The 19102-nt window shown below is 41.2% G+C and overlaps 1 protein-coding gene across 1 annotated transcript; it reads right to left on the minus strand.

Annotated features, from left to right (window-relative positions):
• Positions 1 to 766: 766 nt before the first annotated feature.
• Positions 767 to 18821, minus strand: LOC130429816 (mucin-2). The gene is given in 28 exon segments (XM_056758636.1): positions 767 to 8544; positions 9143 to 9358; positions 9441 to 9484; positions 9593 to 9740; positions 9948 to 10076; positions 10159 to 10315; positions 10579 to 10815; positions 10905 to 11084; positions 11159 to 11269; positions 11624 to 11762; positions 11836 to 11987; positions 12336 to 12436; positions 12685 to 12746; positions 12945 to 13200; positions 13484 to 13610; positions 13691 to 13785; positions 13920 to 14084; positions 14529 to 14669; positions 14756 to 14825; positions 14936 to 15046; positions 16173 to 16311; positions 16408 to 16525; positions 16616 to 16741; positions 16912 to 17122; positions 17481 to 17587; positions 17669 to 17759; positions 17871 to 17985; positions 18550 to 18821. Coding segments are annotated over 28 exon segments (11598 nt in total).
• Between the last annotated feature and the right edge of the window lie 281 nt (positions 18822 to 19102).

The raw sequence follows: 19102 nt of genomic DNA on the forward strand, positions 1-19102 counted from the left end.
TCAGCTTTGATTGGTTTTGTTGTTGAAGAAACCCCCTCAGTGGTAATCTCAGCTTCAGTGGAGGATTCAGCTCTTGTTGTTGTGGACAAAACTGTAGTGACTGGCACAACCGTTGTCTCTGTTTCTGTTGTTGGTTTTGTGGATGTTATAACTGGTAATGAAGTATGTGTTGCTGGAACAGAAGATGTTGACAGTTCAGATGGTGTAGATGTGGTTTCTTCAGCTGTTGTTGTAGATGTGGTGGTTGGTTGGTTTGTTAGTCCTGTTGTCACCACCTTTGGTGGTCTTGTGGTGATGGACACAGGTGTCTCAAATGTAGTTGTTTCATTTTCTGTAACAGTCTCTGTTGTTCTTGACTCTCCAGTTGTTTGAGTAGCTGTCACTGATGTAGAGGTTGTTGCAGCTCTGCTTGTCTCTGTGGATGATGGGACAGTGGTGCTCTCTTTCTCAAACAGTGTTGTGGTTGGGATGCTTGGTGTGGTTGTTGCAAATGTTGTTTCAGCTTTGATTGGTTTTGTTGTTGAAGAAACCCCCTCAGTGGTAATCTCAGCTTCAGTGGAGGATTCAGCTCTTGTTGTTGTGGACAAAACTGTAGTGACTGGCACAACCGTTGTCTCTGTTTCAGTTGTTGGTTTTGTGGATGTTATAACTGGTAATGAGGTATGTGGTGCTGGAACAGAAGATGTTGACAGTTCAGATGGTGTAGATGTGATTTCTTCAGCTGTTGTTGTAGATGTGGTGGTTGGTTGGTTTGTTAGTCCTGTTGTCACCACCTTTGGCGGTCTTGTGGTGATGGACACAGGTGTCTCAAATGTAGTTGTTTCATTTTCTGTAACAGTCTCTGTCGTTCTTGGCCCTCAGTTGTTTGAGTAGTGGTCACTGATGTAGAGGTTGTTGCAGCTCTGCTTGTCTCTGTGGATGATGGGACAGTGGTGCTCTCTTTCACAAACAGTGTTGTGGTTGGGATGCTTGGTGTGGTTGTTGCAAATGTTGTTTCAGCTTTGATTGGTTTTGTTGTTGAAGAAACCCCCTCAGTGGTAATCTCAGCTTCAGTGGAGGATTCAGCTCTTGTTGTTGTGGACAAAACTGTAGTGACTGGCACAACCGTTGTCTCTGTTTCTGTTGTTGGTTTTGTGGATGTTATAACTGGTAATGAGGTATGTGTTGCTGGAACAGAAGATGTTGACAGTTCAGATGGTGTAGATGTGATTTCTTCAGCTGTTGTTGTAGATGTGGTGGTTGGTTGGTTTGTTAGTCCTGTTGTCACCACCTTTGGTGGTCTTGTGGTGATGGACACAGGTGTCTCAAATGTAGTTGTTTCATTTTCTGTAACAGTCTCTGTTGTTCTTGACTCTCCAGTTGTTTGAGTAGCTGTCACTGATGTAGAGGTTGTTGCAGCTCTGCTTGTCTCTGTGGATGATGGGACAGTGGTGCTCTCTTTCTCAAACAGTGTTGTGGTTGGGATGCTTGGTGTGGTTGTTGCAAATGTTGTTTCAGCTTTGATTGGTTTTGTTGTTGAAGAAACCCCCTCAGTGGTAATCTCAGCTTCAGTGGAGGATTCAGCTCTTGTTGTTGTGGACAAAACTGTAGTGACTGGCACAACCGTTGTCTCTGTTTCTGTTGTTGGTTTTGTGGATGTTATAACTGGTAATGAGGTATGTGTTGCTGGAACAGAAGATGTTGACAGTTCAGATGGTGTAGATGTGATTTCTTCAGCTGTTGTTGTAGATGTGGTGATTGGTTGGTTTGTTAGTCCTGTTGTCACCACCTTTGGTGGTCTTGTGGTGATGGACACAGGTGTCTCAAATGTAGTTGTTTCATTTTCTGTAACAGTCTCTGTTGTTCTTGACTCTCCAGTTGTTTGAGTAGTGGTCACTGATGTAGAGGTTGTTGCAGCTCTGCTTGTCTCTGTGGATGATGGGACAGTGGTGCTCTCTTTCACAAACAGTGTTGTGGTTGGGATGCTTGGTGTGGTTGTTGCAAATGTTGTTTCAGCTTTGATTGGTTTTGTTGTTGAAGAAACCCCCTCAGTGGTAATCTCAGCTTCAGTGGAGGATTCAGCTCTTGTTGTTGTCGACAAAACTGTAGTGACTGGCACAACCGTTGTCTCTGTTTCTGTTGTTGGTTTTGTGGATGTTATAACTGGTAATGAGGTATGTGTTGCTGGAACAGAAGATGTTGACAGTTCAGATGGTGTAGATGTGATTTCTTCAGCTGTTGTTGTAGATGTGGTGGTTGGTTGGTTTGTTAGTCCTGTTGTCACCACCTTTGGTGGTCTTGTGGTGATGGACACAGGTGTCTCAAATGTAGTTGTTTCATTTTCTGTAACAGTCTCTGTCGTTCTTGGCTCTCCAGTTGTTTGAGTAGTGGTCACTGATGTAGAGGTTGTTGCAGCTCTGCTTGTCTCTGTGGATGATGGGACAGTGGTGCTCTCTTTCACAAACAGTGTTGTGGTTGGGATGCTTGGTGTGGTTGTTGCAATTGTTGTTTCAGCCTTGATTGGTTTTGTTGTTGAAGAAACCCCCTCAGTGGTAATCTCAGCTTCAGTGGAGGATTCAGCTCTTGTTGTTGTGGACAAAACTGTAGTGACTGGCACAACCGTTGTCTCTGTTTCTGTTGTTGGTTTTGTGGATGTTATAACTGGTAATGAGGTATGTGTTGCTGGAACAGAAGATGTTGACAGTTCAGATGGTGTAGATGTGATTTCTTCAGCTGTTGTTGTAGATGTGGTGATTGGTTGGTTTGTTAGTCCTGTTGTCACCACCTTTGGTGGTCTTGTGGTGATGGACACAGGTGTCTCAAATGTAGTTGTTTCATTTTCTGTAACAGTCTCTGTTGTTCTTGACTCTCCAGTTGTTTGAGTAGCTGTCACTGATGTAGAGGTTGTTGCAGCTCTGCTTGTCTCTGTGGATGATGGGACAGTGGTGCTCTCTTTCTCAAACAGTGTTGTGGTTGGGATGCTTGGTGTGGTTGTTGCAATTGTTGTTTCAGCCTTGATTGGTTTTGTTGTTGAAGAAACCCCCTCAGTGGTAATCTCAGCTTCAGTGGAGGATTCAGCTCTTGTTGTTGTGGACAAAACTGTAGTGACTGGCACAACCGTTGTCTCTGTTTCTGTTGTTGGTTTTGTGGATGTTATAACTGGTAATGAGGTATGTGTTGCTGGAACAGAAGATGTTGACAGTTCAGATGGTGTAGATGTGATTTCTTCAGCTGTTGTTGTAGATGTGGTGGTTGGTTGGTTTGTTAGTCCTGTTGTCACCACCTTTGGTGGTCTTGTGGTGATGGACACAGGTGTCTCAAATGTAGTTGTTTCATTTTCTGTAACAGTCTCTGTCGTTCTTGACTCTCCAGTTGTTTGAGTAGCTGTCACTGATGTAGAGGTTGTTGCAGCTCTGCTTGTCTCTGTGGATGATGGGACAGTGGTGCTCTCTTTCTCAAACAGTGTTGTGGTTGGGATGCTTGGTGTGGTTGTTGCAAATGTTGTTTCAGCTTTGATTGGTTTTGTTGTTGAAGAAACCCCCTCAGTGGTAATCTCAGCTTCAGTGGAGGATTCAGCTCTTGTTGTTGTGGACAAAACTGTAGTGACTGGCACAACCGTTGTCTCTGTTTCTGTTGTTGGTTTTGTGGATGTTATAACTGGTAATGAGGTATGTGTTGCGGGAACAGAAGATGTTGACAGTTCAGATGGTGTAGATGTGATTTCTTCAGCTGTTGTTGTAGATGTGGTGGTTGGTTGGTTTGTTAGTCCTGTTGTCACCACCTTTGGTGGTCTTGTGGTGATGGACACAGGTGTCTCAAATGTAGTTGTTTCATTTTCTGTAACAGTCTCTGTTGTTCTTGACTCTCCAGTTGTTTGAGTAGCTGTCACTGATGTAGAGGTTGTTGCAGCTCTGCTTGTCTCTGTGGATGATGGGACAGTGGTGCTCTCTTTCTCAAACAGTGTTGTGGTTGGGATGCTTGGTGTGGTTGTTGCAATTGTTGTTTCAGCTTTGATTGGTTTTGTTGTTGAAGAAACCCCCTCAGTGGTAATCTCAGCTTCAGTGGAGGATTCAGCTCTTGTTGTTGTGGACAAAACTGTAGTGACTGGCACAACCGTTGTCTCTGTTTCTGTTGTTGGTTTTGTGGATGTTATAACTGGTAATGAAGTATGAGTTGCTGGAACAGAAGATGTTGACAGTTCAGATGGTGTTGATGTGATTTCTTCAGCCGTTGTTGTAGATGTGGTGGTTGGTTGGTTTGTTAGTCCTGTTGTCACCACCTTTGGTGGTCTTGTGGTGATGGATACAGGTGTCTCAAATGTAGTTGTTTCATTTTCTGTAACAGTCTCTGTTGTTCTTGGCTCTCCAGTTGTTTGAGTAGTGGTCACTGATGTAGAGGTTGTTGCAGCTCTGCTTGTCTTTGTGGATGATGGGACAGTGGTGCTCTCTTTCACAAACAGTGTTGTGGTTGGGATGCTTGGTGTGGTTGTTGCAATTGTTGTTTCAGCTTTGATTGGTTTTGTTGTTGAAGAAACCCCCTCAGTGGTAATCTCAGCTTCAGTGGAGGATTCAGCTCTTGTTGTTGTGGACAAAACTGTAGTGACTGGCACAACCGTTGTCTCTGTTTCAGTTGTTGGTTTTGTGGATGTTATAACTGGTAATGAGGTATGTGTTGCTGGAACAGAAGATGTTGACATTTCAGATGGTGTAGATGTGATTTCTTCAGCTGTTGTTGTAGATGTGGTGGTTGGTTGGTTTGTTAGTCCTGTTGTCACCACCTTTGGTGGTCTTGTGGTGATGGACACAGGTGTCTCAAATGTAGTTGTTTCATTTTCTGTAACAGTCTCTGTTGTTCTTGACTCTCCAGTTGTTTGAGTAGCTGTCACTGATGTAGAGGTTGTTGCAGCTCTGCTTGTCTCTGTGGATGATGGGACAGTGGTGCTCTCTTTCTCAAACAGTGTTGTGGTTGGGATGCTTGGTGTGGTTGTTGCAATTGTTGTTTCAGCTTTGATTGGTTTTGTTGTTGAAGAAACCCCCTCAGTGGTAATCTCAGCTTCAGTGGAGGATTCAGCTCTTGTTGTTGTGGACAAAACTGTAGTGACTGGCACAACCGTTGTCTCTGTTTCTGTTGTTGGTTTTGTGGATGTTATAACTGGTAATGAGGTATGTGTTGCTGGAACAGAAGATGTTGACAGTTCAGATGGTGTAGATGTGATTTCTTCAGCTGTTGTTGTAGATGTGGTGGTTGGTTGGTTTGTTAGTCCTGTTGTCACCACCTTTGGTGGTCTTGTGGTGATGGACACAGGTGTCTCAAATGTAGTTGTTTCATTTTCTGTAACAGTCTCTGTCGTTCTTGACTCTCCAGTTGTTTGAGTAGCTGTCACTGATGTAGAGGTTGTTGCAGCTCTGCTTGTCTCTGTGGATGATGGGACAGTGGTGCTCTCTTTCTCAAACAGTGTTGTGGTTGGGATGCTTGGTGTGGTTGTTGCAAATGTTGTTTCAGCTTTGATTGGTTTTGTTGTTGAAGAAACCCCCTCAGTGGTAATCTCAGCTTCAGTGGAGGATTCAGCTCTTGTTGTTGTGGACAAAACTGTAGTGACTGGCACAACCGTTGTCTCTGTTTCTGTTGTTGGTTTTGTGGATGTTATAACTGGTAATGAAGTATGAGTTGCTGGAACAGAAGATGTTGACAGTTCAGATGGTGTTGATGTGATTTCTTCAGCCGTTGTTGTAGATGTGGTGGTTGGTTGGTTTGTTAGTCCTGTTGTCACCACCTTTGGTGGTCTTGTGGTGATGGATACAGGTGTCTCAAATGTAGTTGTTTCATTTTCTGTAACAGTCTCTGTCGTTCTTGGCTCTCCAGTTGTTTGAGTAGCTGTCACTGATGTAGAGGTTGTTGCAGCTCTGCTTGTCTCTGTGGATGATGGGACAGTGGTGCTCTCTTTCACAAACAGTGTTGTGGTTGGGATGCTTGGTGTGGTTGTTGCAATTGTTGTTTCAGCTTTGATTGGTTTTGTTGTTGAAGAAACCCCCTCAGTGGTAATCTCAGCTTCAGTGGAGGATTCAGCTCTTGTTGTTGTCGACAAAACTGTAGTGACTGGCACAACCGTTGTCTCTGTTTCTGTTGTTGGTTTTGTGGATGTTATAACTGGTAATGAGGTATGTGTTGCTGGAACAGAAGATGTTGACAGTTCAGATGGTGTAGATGTGATTTCTTCAGCTGTTGTTGTAGATGTGGTGATTGGTTGGTTTGTTAGTCCTGTTGTCACCACCTTTGGTGGTCTTGTGGTGATGGACACAGGTGTCTCAAATGTAGTTGTTTCATTTTCTGTAACAGTCTCTGTTGTTCTTGACTCTCCAGTTGTTTGAGTAGCTGTCACTGATGTAGAGGTTGTTGCAGCTCTGCTTGTCTCTGTGGATGATGGGACAGTGGTGCTCTCTTTCTCAAACAGTGTTGTGGTTGGGATGCTTGGTGTGGTTGTTGCAATTGTTGTTTCAGCTTTGATTGGTTTTGTTGTTGAAGAAACCCCCTCAGTGGTAATCTCAGCTTCAGTGGAGGATTCAGCTCTTGTTGTTGTGGACAAAACTGTAGTGACTGGCACAACCGTTGTCTCTGTTTCTGTTGTTGGTTTTGTGGATGTTATAACTGGTAATGAAGTATGAGTTGCTCGAACAGAAGATGTTGACAGTTCAGATGGCGTTGATGTGATTTCTTCAGCTGTTGTTGTAGATGTGGTGGTTGGTTGGTTTGTTAGTCCTGTTGTCACCACCTTTGGTGGTCTTGTGGTGATGGACACAGGTGTCTCAAATGTAGTTGTTTCATTTTCTGTAACAGTCTCTGTTGTTCTTGACTCTCCAGTTGTTTGAGTAGTGGTCACTGATGTAGAGGTTGTTGCAGCTCTGCTTGTCTCTGTGGATGATGGGACAGTGGTGCTCTCTTTCACAAACAGTGTTGTGGTTGGGATGCTTGGTGTGGTTGTTGCAATTGTTGTTTCAGCTTTGATTGGTTTTGTTGTTGAAGAAACCCCCTCAGTGGTAATCTCAGCTTCAGTGGAGGATTCAGCTCTTGTTGTTGTGGACAAAACTGTAGTGACTGGCACAACCGTTGTCTCTGTTTCTGTTGTTGGTTTTGTGGATGTTATAACTGGTAATGAGGTATGTGTTGCTGGAACAGAAGATGTTGACAGTTCAGATGGTGTAGATGTGATTTCTTCAGCTGTTGTTGTAGATGTGGTGGTTGGTTGGTTTGTTAGTCCTGTTGTCACCACCTTTGGTGGTCTTGTGGTGATGGACACAGGTGTCTCAAATGTAGTTGTTTCATTTTCTGTAACAGTCTCTGTTGTTCTTGACTCTCCAGTTGTTTGAGTAGCTGTCACTGATGTAGAGGTTGTTGCAGCTCTGCTTGTCTCTGTGGATGATGGGACAGTGGTGCTCTCTTTCACAAACAGTGTTGTGGTTGGGATGCTTGGTGTGGTTGTTGCAATTGTTGTTTCAGCTTTGATTGGTTTTGTTGTTGAAGAAACCCCCTCAGTGGTAATCTCAGCTTCAGTGGAGGATTCAGCTCTTGTTGTTGTGGACAAAACTGTAGTGACTGGCACAACCGTTGTCTCTGTTTCTGTTGTTGGTTTTGTGGATGTTATAACTGGTAATGAGGTATGTGTTGCTGGAACAGAAGATGTTGACAGTTCAGATGGTGTAGATGTGATTTCTTCAGCTGTTGTTGTAGATGTGGTGGTTGGTTGGTTTGTTAGTCCTGTTGTCACCACCTTTGGTGGTCTTGTGGTGATGGACACAGGTGTCTCAAATGTAGTTGTTTCATTTTCTGTAACAGTCTCTGTCGTTCTTGGCTCTCCAGTTGTTTGAGTAGCTGTCACTGATGTAGAGGTTGTTGCAGCTCTGCTTGTCTCTGTGGATGATGGGACAGTGGTGCTCTCTTTCACAAACAGTGTTGTGGTTGGGATGCTTGGTGTGGTTGTTGCAAATGTTGTTTCAGCTTTGATTGGTTTTGTTGTTGAAGAAACCCCCTCAGCTTCAGTGGAGGATTCTGGGGTTGTTGACACAACTGTTGTCAATGGCACAGCAGTTGTCTCTGTTACTGTTATTGGTTGACTTGTTTGTCCAGTTGTCTCCACCTTTGGTGGTCTAGTGGTGGAAGACACAGTCTCTGTCGTTCTCTGTTCCGCAGTTATCTCCAGTGTGGATGTAGATGTTGCAGAACTTGTTGTGAATATTTCCCCAGTGATGGTTGCAAGTGTTTTTGTAATAGGTGCAATTGAAGTCTTTGATGTAGTCATGCTTGTAGTTTCCATTACTGTGGAACTTTCAGTTTCTGTTTTTGGTGCTGTTGTGGACAGTGTTGATGTTGATTTCAGTGAAATTGTAGTATTCATTGATAATTGTTTTTCAGTTGAATATTTGGTCTCCTTTGTAGAAGCAGTTACAATATCTTCAGTTGTTGCTGGTTGACTTGTTTTCCCACTCGTAGCCATCGTGTCTGGCTTCCTGGATGTGGAGAAAACGCCTTGAGATGTGGTTGTTCGTTTTTCTGTTTCAGGGGAAGTAATTTCTGTGGATACAAAAGAAAAGAAAATATTAAGCTATGAAATTCAAGAGAATGCTTTAACAACCATTGATTAGGATAGTTCATCCAAAAATGAAAATTCTGTAATCAATTTATCACGCTCATGTCATTTCATACCTGTATAAATCACATTGTTCCGATGAACACAAAGAAAGATATTTGGAAGAATGTTAGTCATTTCCTGGACATCATTGACTACCAAAGTAGGAAGACTGAAATGGTAGTCAAAGGTGCCCGAGAACTCTTTGTGTTCTTAAATTCTTTAAAATATAATTAGATGTTCAACAGAACAGAAACAATTCTAATGGTAGTGGATGAAGTCCCAGAACTGAAAATGGGTAACATTCTCCCAAATATCGTTCTCCGTGTTCATTGAAACAAAGACATTTATACAGGTTTGAAACAACCTTAGGGTAAGTCAATGATGACAGATTTTTTATTTTTGGATGAACCTTCCCATTAAAATACATGTTTAGTATTGACATGATTAAAGATTGAAATAGTAAGTTGTTTTTGTTTATAAAGAGAAAAGAAAAGTGGCAATATACAGGAGTAAGAATAAACATTAGAAATAAATAAAAACCTGGTGTGCTGAAGACAAAAACAGTTGTTGGGATTGGTGTTGTAGTCGGGGGGGAGGAAGTTGTTGGAACACTAGTCGTCTCACAAGCAATGAAAGTTCTCTCTATAGTTCCATTGGCTGAACATGTGGCTGTGATACAACTTCCAAGTCCATCCGTTGTGTGATAAATGATGTCATTATAGCGGTACTGTACATCATTGTAAATGCATGTGCATGCTGTAAATAAAGAATAAGTATGAGGAAATCAAATTCTTGTTGGCATTTATAATATTTAAACTAAAACTACACATAATCTCACCATAAACATCATAGTCACACATAATGCCAAACTCAGAGCAGTTACTGCACGGGGAAGGAAAGGGATGAACAGGTTAATCTTCAGTGTATATCAAAACATTGATATATATAGAAAACATATTGTATCGATTGACTGAATAAGATGATACACACCATGACTGACAGTTCTCTGTGGTTGGCACCTGCTGGCCTATCTCATAATGTATCAGTCCATCATAGCAGCCACAATCTTCCTGTACTACACATTTCATGTTATCCTCATCAAAAATAGGCTGCTCCTGAGGGCACTGAGGATAGCAACCTAAAACAGTTCAAAAGTTAAAGAGATTTTCTGAACCTATATCATTGTGTTTTTCTGACTTGTGTGATCACAACATTTGTTACCCAGATATCAGACCCGTAGCTTAACCAGATTGTTTCATGCTCTAGTGCTTTAGATCCAAGTCAAACTGTTTGAATAGTATAGATTTAGGCTACTCCTCTAATGGAAGCCATTGAGGGCTCTCACCTTCAAGTGCTGGTGTTTGACTTGAGCAATTTCCAGAGGGGTTTCTGCAGGTGTGCATACATGGAGCTCCGCAAGGTTTGTAGTGCCACTCGCATTCACCAGGTGGATTGTAATAATCACAGAACAACGCTGCGATACAAAAACATTTTACATCACTGCTTTACACAACATCTATTGACGATAAATCAGCTGCAGTACATCGGTGACTCACGGCATATTTTTGGAGTTCTCCAGACGACGCAGGCTCCAGCTTCATTACAGGCTTGAGCATAAGCCGCTACAGTCGTACAGAAACATTCATAATCTCCACCACTGTCACAAGCGCAAGAGTCTCTCACACAAGCGTCGTAGAATGAAGACGGATCCACCTTTGACGAAAGACAAGTATATTATTATTCTTTCATTTTTGAATAAGCGTCAAGAGCCGGGTTTTTAAACTTATTTGTGTGTACTTGGGTTACGGATAGCAGCTTTAACTGGAACTACCTAATAAGGACTTTGATTGTATGAACACAAAACCAAAGAAGCAAGAGTCATGCACAGATTTTAACCACCTTGGGGGTGATTAAATGATGACGGAAAATGTATTTTTGGGTGAAGTGTTCCTTCAATATGAGTTTGTTGTAAGCACCTGTGGATGACAGGCTGAGAAGACGCTGCTTGTTATTATGCTGCACTGTTTCAGTGCCCAAGCCTCCCTGTAGGGATTATGAACACACGGATCCTCTGTGAGAGTTGCATCCGGGCCACTAGAAAGCTTCCAACTATTTCCAAATTCCAGGACATCGACGGAAAGCGCTTGACTGCGGGAAGTGAAGTCATTGTTCGCATTCCCATCGTAGTTTCCACACAGACCGCACACACGACCCTGAGGGTAGAAAGATAACTCCCCTCACACATGGTACAACACAGATGTGATATTTGTGCCTTAAAAATTGACAAGAGTGGTTTACTCACACTGAACTCCGGACTCAGCTTGATGTGTATAGTCGTTTTTTTGTCCCATATCAGCATCAGTCCATTATTTGCTTCGATCACCATGTAAAGTCCCATGCTGCGTATCTGGTAAGGAATCTCCTCTCCGGCATCCCTCTGGACAACTTGATAGGTTCCCTCTGTCAGTCTGAGTTCATTGCTCTGCAATAAGACACATTTATTTTCAGTGCTTATTCTTTGTTAATGAAAGCTTTGGTGACGGTACGCCGACTCACTCCGAGAAAAAGCTTGATGGCCTTGGAGCAGGTGGTGCCGGTGGTTCCGCAGGGAATATTTTCAGTCACCACTCGAAACGAGCCATTAACGTTATTGTTGCTGCAGTAATCCTGCTCATGCAATAATAAATATAAGTTAATCTTCAAGTGAAATCTGCAAACACTTTGAACATTTTGAATGTTAAAGATACAATACATAACTTTTATTGTTGTAGTTGTTGTTGTTAAATGTTGTAAAAATAAACAAAAATCACCAAAAATTGACCTTATCTTACCACATGGATACATTAACTTACACATAAAGATACATAGGTAAAGTAACTTGCAGTTTCGTGTTTCAAACAGAAATGGCGATAGAGAGGCAAAAATTGGAGATTGCAGCTTTAGACATAATATAAATAACGATGATGTTTATTATTAAACTATTTTGCACAATTCTATATTTATCACGCCATACATAAGTACCTGAACGACGCTGTATTCACTGCTTCCACCAAAGACGTATCTTTTGTCATCAAACGTATGATAATGGCCATCTCCGTAAATGCTGCATGTTCCGCTGCACTGGTGCTCAGTGCACTGCCATCTTCTCTCATTACAAGTGCTATTAAGAGTAGTTCAACGCATATGATTTAAAGGGATCGTACCAAATATATCAAATAATTATGGATACTTACCATGTATTACAGTCAGCGAAAATGCTTTCCCTGGGTTGATACGCAACTCCATTGTGATAGCAGGGACACAGATCTTCAGGTATACAGTCGCCATTTCCATCCGACACCAGTCCAGAGGGACACACACACCCGGACACACACTCTGTGCTGATCTGCAATTATTATATTCCACCAACCATCATATAGATGCTTATATCCTCTCAGTGCATTCAATCTACACAAATGTTTTTATTATGCATGTTCCTTTACATTTGAAACCTATGAACTTTGTGTCTCCAGAAACTTCCCCAGCCCACTTCACTCATGAATGTGAGTGAATGTTTAAAGTAAAGAGCAACACCACCCTTCATGCAAACAAAATAAAAAGCTGAACAGATGGGCACGGCAAAAATAAAATGTGCACTCAAAAAGAATGAGTAAATCACATCAATAAACAACAAAACAATGAGTGCTGTTTATAATGTTGATCTGTGTGAGTGTGGACAGCAGTAGGGACTCACGCAGGCCATGTCAAATGTGTTACAGCTCTTCTGACACTCGGATCCCGTCGAACCTGAGGGCGCGCTGGAGCAGTTGAAGAACGTCATAGGTGCGACACATTCTGAAGGAAACGATCAGAGAAATGGCGTATTTCAAAAAAGAAGTGGAGTGATGTCACTGATATCCACACAAACACTACAATGTGCTCACTCACAAACACACACATGTACACAGGTGAACACACCCGTACACACACAGACACAGATAAACACAAACACTCAGGTGCAGAGACACATGACATGTACACAAACACATGTGCACAGACATACGGAGACACAGGTGTACAACAACACACAGGTGCACGCGCACACACCCACACACCTTCTGCAGTGTGTCCTCCAGAGCAGCTCAGTTTTCCCTCCTCACAGACACTGAAAAATAAATATTAATCAGTGATATTTACATTGTGTGGTAAAACAATCAGCACAACAATATCATTCCAAATCCTAATTCCTGATAGAAGAGAAAATGTGCATGATTTTAGGTCACCAGTTAACTATGTTGTTGTGATGAGCTCAGTAAAGACAGACATCGATTTCAATATAATTGTGAAGTCTCCATCCACTCACCATGTCCGTCCGTCTTTCGAGATGACATCTCCTGGTGATATAGTTTTGCCTGAATCATAACATGAGCAGTTGACAGAGGCAACACAATCCCCATTCTCATTCATGAAGGTGCCGTCTGCGCAGCCGCAGCCGTCCACCGGCACAAAGGCAATAGCACAGGTGCTGTCTGATTGACCAAGAGATCGACAGGTGCGGTCACAGCTGGTCATGTCATAAGAGTAGACCGTGCTGATCGGACATATCGTGGTGTACTTTTCTGAGGAGACACAAGGGGGCGTTTCTTTAAGCTCAATAATATTCAACTTTTCACTTTCGGTGAAGATGTATCCGTATCTCCTTCAAAAATGTTTTAAGGTTGTTTGTTTTATTTCAATGTTAAGCGCACTGACTGTAAGTATACTTTTGAACATGATGAAAACGAGGAACATCTCTGTCCAAAGATCCTCAAATAATGTTTCATTTCTTTCCCTTTGATCTCTCATTAGAGTTTGTCGACATGTTTAAGTTGGCTTATGAAGTGATGTTGTGAATGAACTCACTGCAGGCGGCGTCTCTCCAGCCGTCCAGCAGAATTCCTCTGGCGGCACACGCGTGTACGTATGACGACAGCGCGGCACACATGCAGTCCTCCGTCCTCTCACAGTTACAGCTGTCATATATGCAGTTCTGCAACACGTGAGACACTTTAATAAACAATCAAATATCAAAATACAATTATGAAAGACAAGAAACCTCATTGCACTTACTGCTTGATAAACATCAGGATTGACTTCGGTGTGACATGGAGCGAAGAGTCCTGACGGGTCTGACAACAACGCACACCAGTGCTGGGCATATTTCTCTGTTAAAAAGGTTTATTTGGCATATCAATTGTTATAATATGTTCATATATATTGCGATCATTATTGTGACATCAGTGGCTATCACTGGTAGTTGTAAGAAGATTTTTTATGTATATTAGAATTTTTTTCACACCATTTTCAATGCTCAGACTGCAGGGATTCTCAAAGCTTCTCTTGATGTCAGGGCAGCTGGCTCGAGTTTTCCAAGTGTTGGCGAAATCGACGGCCGTTCCTTCTCTCAGTCCTCCGATGGTCGTAAAGTCATCGGCCTCAATGTTGTTGAAATTGCCACAAAGACCTGTGAAGGGATTTGATTTGAACTACACTGAAGACAGAATACATTGACGTCCTGATTGTTAATGATAATCTTTAATTTTTATATTTTTATTAAGCCTTGTTGTGCAAGCACTGATGAGCTTGTGCAGAGGCAGCAGCTTTTGCCAGAGAGGAACTGGAATCCCCTGGTTGGGCCTGGGTTCCCCTGAGGTTTTTTTTCTCTATGGGAGTTTTGGGTTCCTCACCACCGTTTGCATATTGTTTTGCACTATCTGCCTGGCCGGGGGGGCTGCTTTAGAATTCATACTTGTATTAAATGTGTCTCATGTACAGCTGCTTTGTAACAATGAAAATTGTAAAAAGCGCTATATAAATAAAGTTGAGTTGAGTTGAGTCCTGAAGAAAATGATAATATGTCTTTATTGCGTAAATGAAAGCAAAAGAAGAGCTCTGCGTTGATAAATACCACATGTTTCTCCTTGGTACGCTGAATCGGTGGTGATGTAAACTTGCATTAATGGTACAAGCTGGATCTCTAACCGAAGCCCAATCAAATTGGCCTGAATGACAATGTAGAACGACGAGGGCTTGAAAATGCTGACGTCAGCTGAAAATAAAGCAAGTTGATAGTGTGTTTTAATATGAAGAAATCTTGGTTCAGTGAAAGAGCTTATTTATCTACATGTAGGTTACCCGTGAAAAAGGGCATCTGAGAAATGATTCTGTTGATCTCAAGATTTCCACTTGAATCCACTTTGATCACCTGCCGACACCAAAGAAAAGTTCTTGAGTAACGAGTACACGACAGCCCATGAGTATGAAATACCGATAAATACATCAATTAAGATTTAAACGTCTGGTATCAGAACTCACAGTCATCCCTTCAGACAGAGCCAAAGTTACGGCCTTCAGACAGCTCTCAGTGTCCGTCACGCCACACTTCACCAGATCTCCCTGAACTGTGAATTCTGTGTCTGTGCATTGCTGTAAATAAAAAAGACACATGGATGAGGTAAAAAATTGAAATAATCAATGAATTGGAATGAAATGTAAAGATTTACCTTCGTTATCCTTATTTATTACATCGTATGATGTTTTAATAAAATCCATATAAAACTGAACATAAAAACTAGGAATCGTTTGCATATGTTGATTTGATGTTTAGTTTTCTAATGCAGTCAGACATGGCAATGCTTGACAATATAATGTCCATCTAAGTTTGACAGACTACCATTTTCATTTAATTCTTAGATTTACTGCATGTTATAAAAGGGAAAAATGCTAAAAAATTGAGAGACCATTTAATTTTAATTTTTTTTCTGAATTTGGTATTTCTAGGTATTTGTTCAGTTAAAATTACACCTTTTGTAAGAATATTTCTCACAAAAAACATTGTTTCTATTTGCAGGAAATGAAGATACTCAAAAGATATTCATCTGAAATGATCACAATACATCAAGAAATATTGATTTGGAATGGTCTCTTAATTTTTTCCCCAGGCTGTATATACCGTATAATAATCATTTCAATCAAGTTGTATATTTGCTATGATAATGTTAAGCAAAAAAATGTATATCACCCTGGACCACAAAACCAGTCATAAGTAGCACAGGAATATTTGTGCCAATAGCCTACAAAACATTGCATGCCCGCTCTTTGGGAATTAGCCGCTCAAATTTGTTCTTTTCTTTATGTAAGGCTTAGACTTTCAGCTTTTGTGTTCCTCTTCTCTCTGCAACGTCATTACTGTGGTAAGCCAATAGAGAGCGTTAAAACAAACCTGTTGCTTCTCATCAACGGCCTGCTACAGCGCCCCTGATGGACATCTTTAAAAGTGACTTTCTCAATATTTTGATTTGTTGCACCCTCAGATCCCGGAGTTTTAAATAGTTGTATCTCTTAAAATATACTCTGCCAAATATTGTCCTATCTTAACAAACCATACATCAATGGAAAGCTTATTTTTTCTCCTTTCGGATGATGAACAGTAGAAATCTCAATTTCAAAAGTGTACCAGTAAGACTTGTTTTGTTGTCCAATATATCATAATGCATTTGTATCTCAGAGAGATGGTAGACTAACAGTCAGGGGAATGCTTTGGTTTACGTACTTTGGAAAGCACATAAGTACAGTCTCCATGAAAAGTGTACGCTTTTCCATCATATGTGGTGATATGAGATCCCCCCTCCACAGAGCACGAGCGAGGACAATCCTTCTGAACGCAGCTCCATTCACCGTGAGCACACGTGCTATATGAAAAGTAATAGCATGCCGTTTAAAACTAGAAAAATACAACATTGGATGTCTTCTGTGAGAAAATGTTCTATGAATAGAGTGAAGATTACCAGTCTCTGCAGGTGCTTGTGTAATTCTCCCCGGCAGCAAACGTTTTACCTCCGAACACGCAGGGGCATTCGTGGAGGGGTATACAGCCAGACTGGTTTATATCATCAAAAACAGTGCCTTCACGGAGATCAAAAACACACAAAATCAATAACCTTTGCATTTATTGACACATTCTTGTATGTGGGAAATAATGATGAGGTTTTATACCCAGAGGACAGAAGCATCCATCGATACAGTGCTGTTCACACAGTTGTCCTCTCTCAGGATTGGAGCAGGTGTCTGTACACGGATTTCCACACTCTTGATGCACCATGCTGCTCGGACACGGATGAGCTGACCATACAAAACCAATGATTGTCAGACACATCCATCATCAAAACATGAACTGCATAAGTTAAAAACAACCGGAACACAGCCTATATATTATCATGATTTTACACATGATATTTTTTTGGCTGGCTGTGTTTATAGTGGAAACTACTGAGACATCATGAGGTGCTCACCGCAGAAATGGTCTGTTCTCCATTCTGCAGGTTTGCCTCCTGCATGCACACACTGTCTGGAGTATTCAGCTATGGTTTTGCACAGACAGAAGCTTCCAGAGATGTTGCAGTGACACAAATCTTTCATGCAAACTTGGATGAAAGAATCAATGGACACCAGACCGCTGCACTCGCTGAACACTTGACTGGAGAAGACATGACGGCAAAACGTCTGTAGAGAAAGAGAAGCCACAAACAGTCTTGTGTAAGATATCAATCCAGTCAAATAAAATCAACAAATCACCTGCTTACACACTAACAACTGTGATTGAGCTATTCCTCATCTAAAAAAAAAAAAACGTTTCAGATCTTTCATATGATAAAACGGAGCTTGTTTCTTTGATGAAACGAACGAGAGATTCATTTGTTATGGTCGAGTAGAAAGAAAGACGGTACACTTCTGTAACTATGGACAGAGAAAAGCGTTCATTCAATATAAGTCATCAATAATTGTGCTCTTTTGCTCCCTGAATGAAAAAAAATACAAAAAAGCCAAACTCTTGTAGCCCAGAGTCTGTCCACATATTTACCTCATCTCCACAGTTTTCATCATGAGACATATCATCTTCCTCACAGATTTCTGTTGGATCATCCATCCTCCAATGGTTTCCATATTCAGACACAGTCATCGTAGATCCTGAAAGGTGTATTTATTTCTCATAAACATTTTGAGTAGAATTCATAGGTTTAAATTTGGTTTCATTGGACTTGAATGTACCATCACTGATGAATTCATTGTACAGCTGGATTCCATTGAAGTCGCCACAGAGTCCACATGTTTGGTTTCTGTATTTCTCATCTAACCTGACCTGAAAACACCAAAATATTGAATCGTGTTAGTTGGAAGCAGCAATGCATCCAAAAGATAAGAAGCTAATAAACATTATGGCTTGTGTTATTTATCATTTTCAGTTTTTTACCATGAAACCGTCATCTTCATTCCACATGGCTACGAGACCAAAAACCGTCTTCACCATAATATAACTGGACAACTTCTCGATTAAAACTCCAGAGCTGCTGAATGGCAGTGTCACTCTGCAGAAAACAAAACAGCAAAGTTTTGCTTCATAAGAGTCCAAGTTGGTCTTGCGGTCCCAAGTAGATAAGCTTAGATTTTAGGTTTCAGTATTTGAAAGATGATTAAAACCAACCACAATGTCTCATGCATTGACACCGGTTTATCCCTCAGCTAACATGAGCTAATAATGTTTCTACCGTCTTTGCTTATGTTAAACAAACACAATTGTTCATTCTTGTTCACTGGGTTTAGCAAAACTTAACACTTTACATTTTATTTTTATTTTTAGTGGAATGTTTATGTTGAAATGAACATTAAAAGAGATGAATTATATTGTTTATAATCCATTAATTCTCACAGGAATTTGTAACTATTTTACAAGATGCCTCATTCATACGAGTTCCTACAGCGTATATCATACAAAGCGGTAATGAAGCCACACCCCCCAACCCCGCCCCAAACTTTACTCTAATGAAATATCGACGAGTTGCCATGAGACTGCGTAACAAACCAATGAGCTGAAAAGTTAACAGTGAAACAACACTTAAAATGTAATTGTTAGTATGGCAATAAAGACTCACGTTTGTCCACCGACGCTGACCGAGTCTTTGGTGATCTGGACCACGGTGCCTTCCAGTTTCATGACGATTCTGCTGATGGTTGGTTCACCGTTCGTCACCTGACGTCTCAGCTGAATGTTGAAATCTTCATAGCTGTTGTGACAGTGTGAGGTGAGGATGTAGTTGCAGGTGGTCGGCAGCTGAACAACGTCTCCATCGAACGTCTTGTAATGGTAGTTACCCCACGTACTACAAACCAGCTCGTTGTGTTGTGAACTCAATCCTGAAAACATTTTTTACTCTGTTATAATGTTGCCAATGAAAATTCAACATGTTCCTTCGATGCATTGATTCTTACCTGAAATCATTTGGATTACAGCAGTTGGTTGGATGGTCAGCGCTGGAAGAAGTGCTGGAAAGTCACAGAAACGTTCAGCAATTTTGAATTGTTTACAGAAACACAAAACGTGATTGACTTAAATTGAATGATTAAAACTAAACAGTATTTTGCTTAGTCTGATACTATTAGAGATTTATGTAGGACAAGGCTATATTCTTGTAAGGCATTTTAAAA

Source organism: Triplophysa dalaica, chromosome 1 (assembly GCF_015846415.1).
Source record: "Triplophysa dalaica isolate WHDGS20190420 chromosome 1, ASM1584641v1, whole genome shotgun sequence".
NCBI lineage: Eukaryota > Metazoa > Chordata > Actinopteri > Cypriniformes > Nemacheilidae > Triplophysa > Triplophysa dalaica.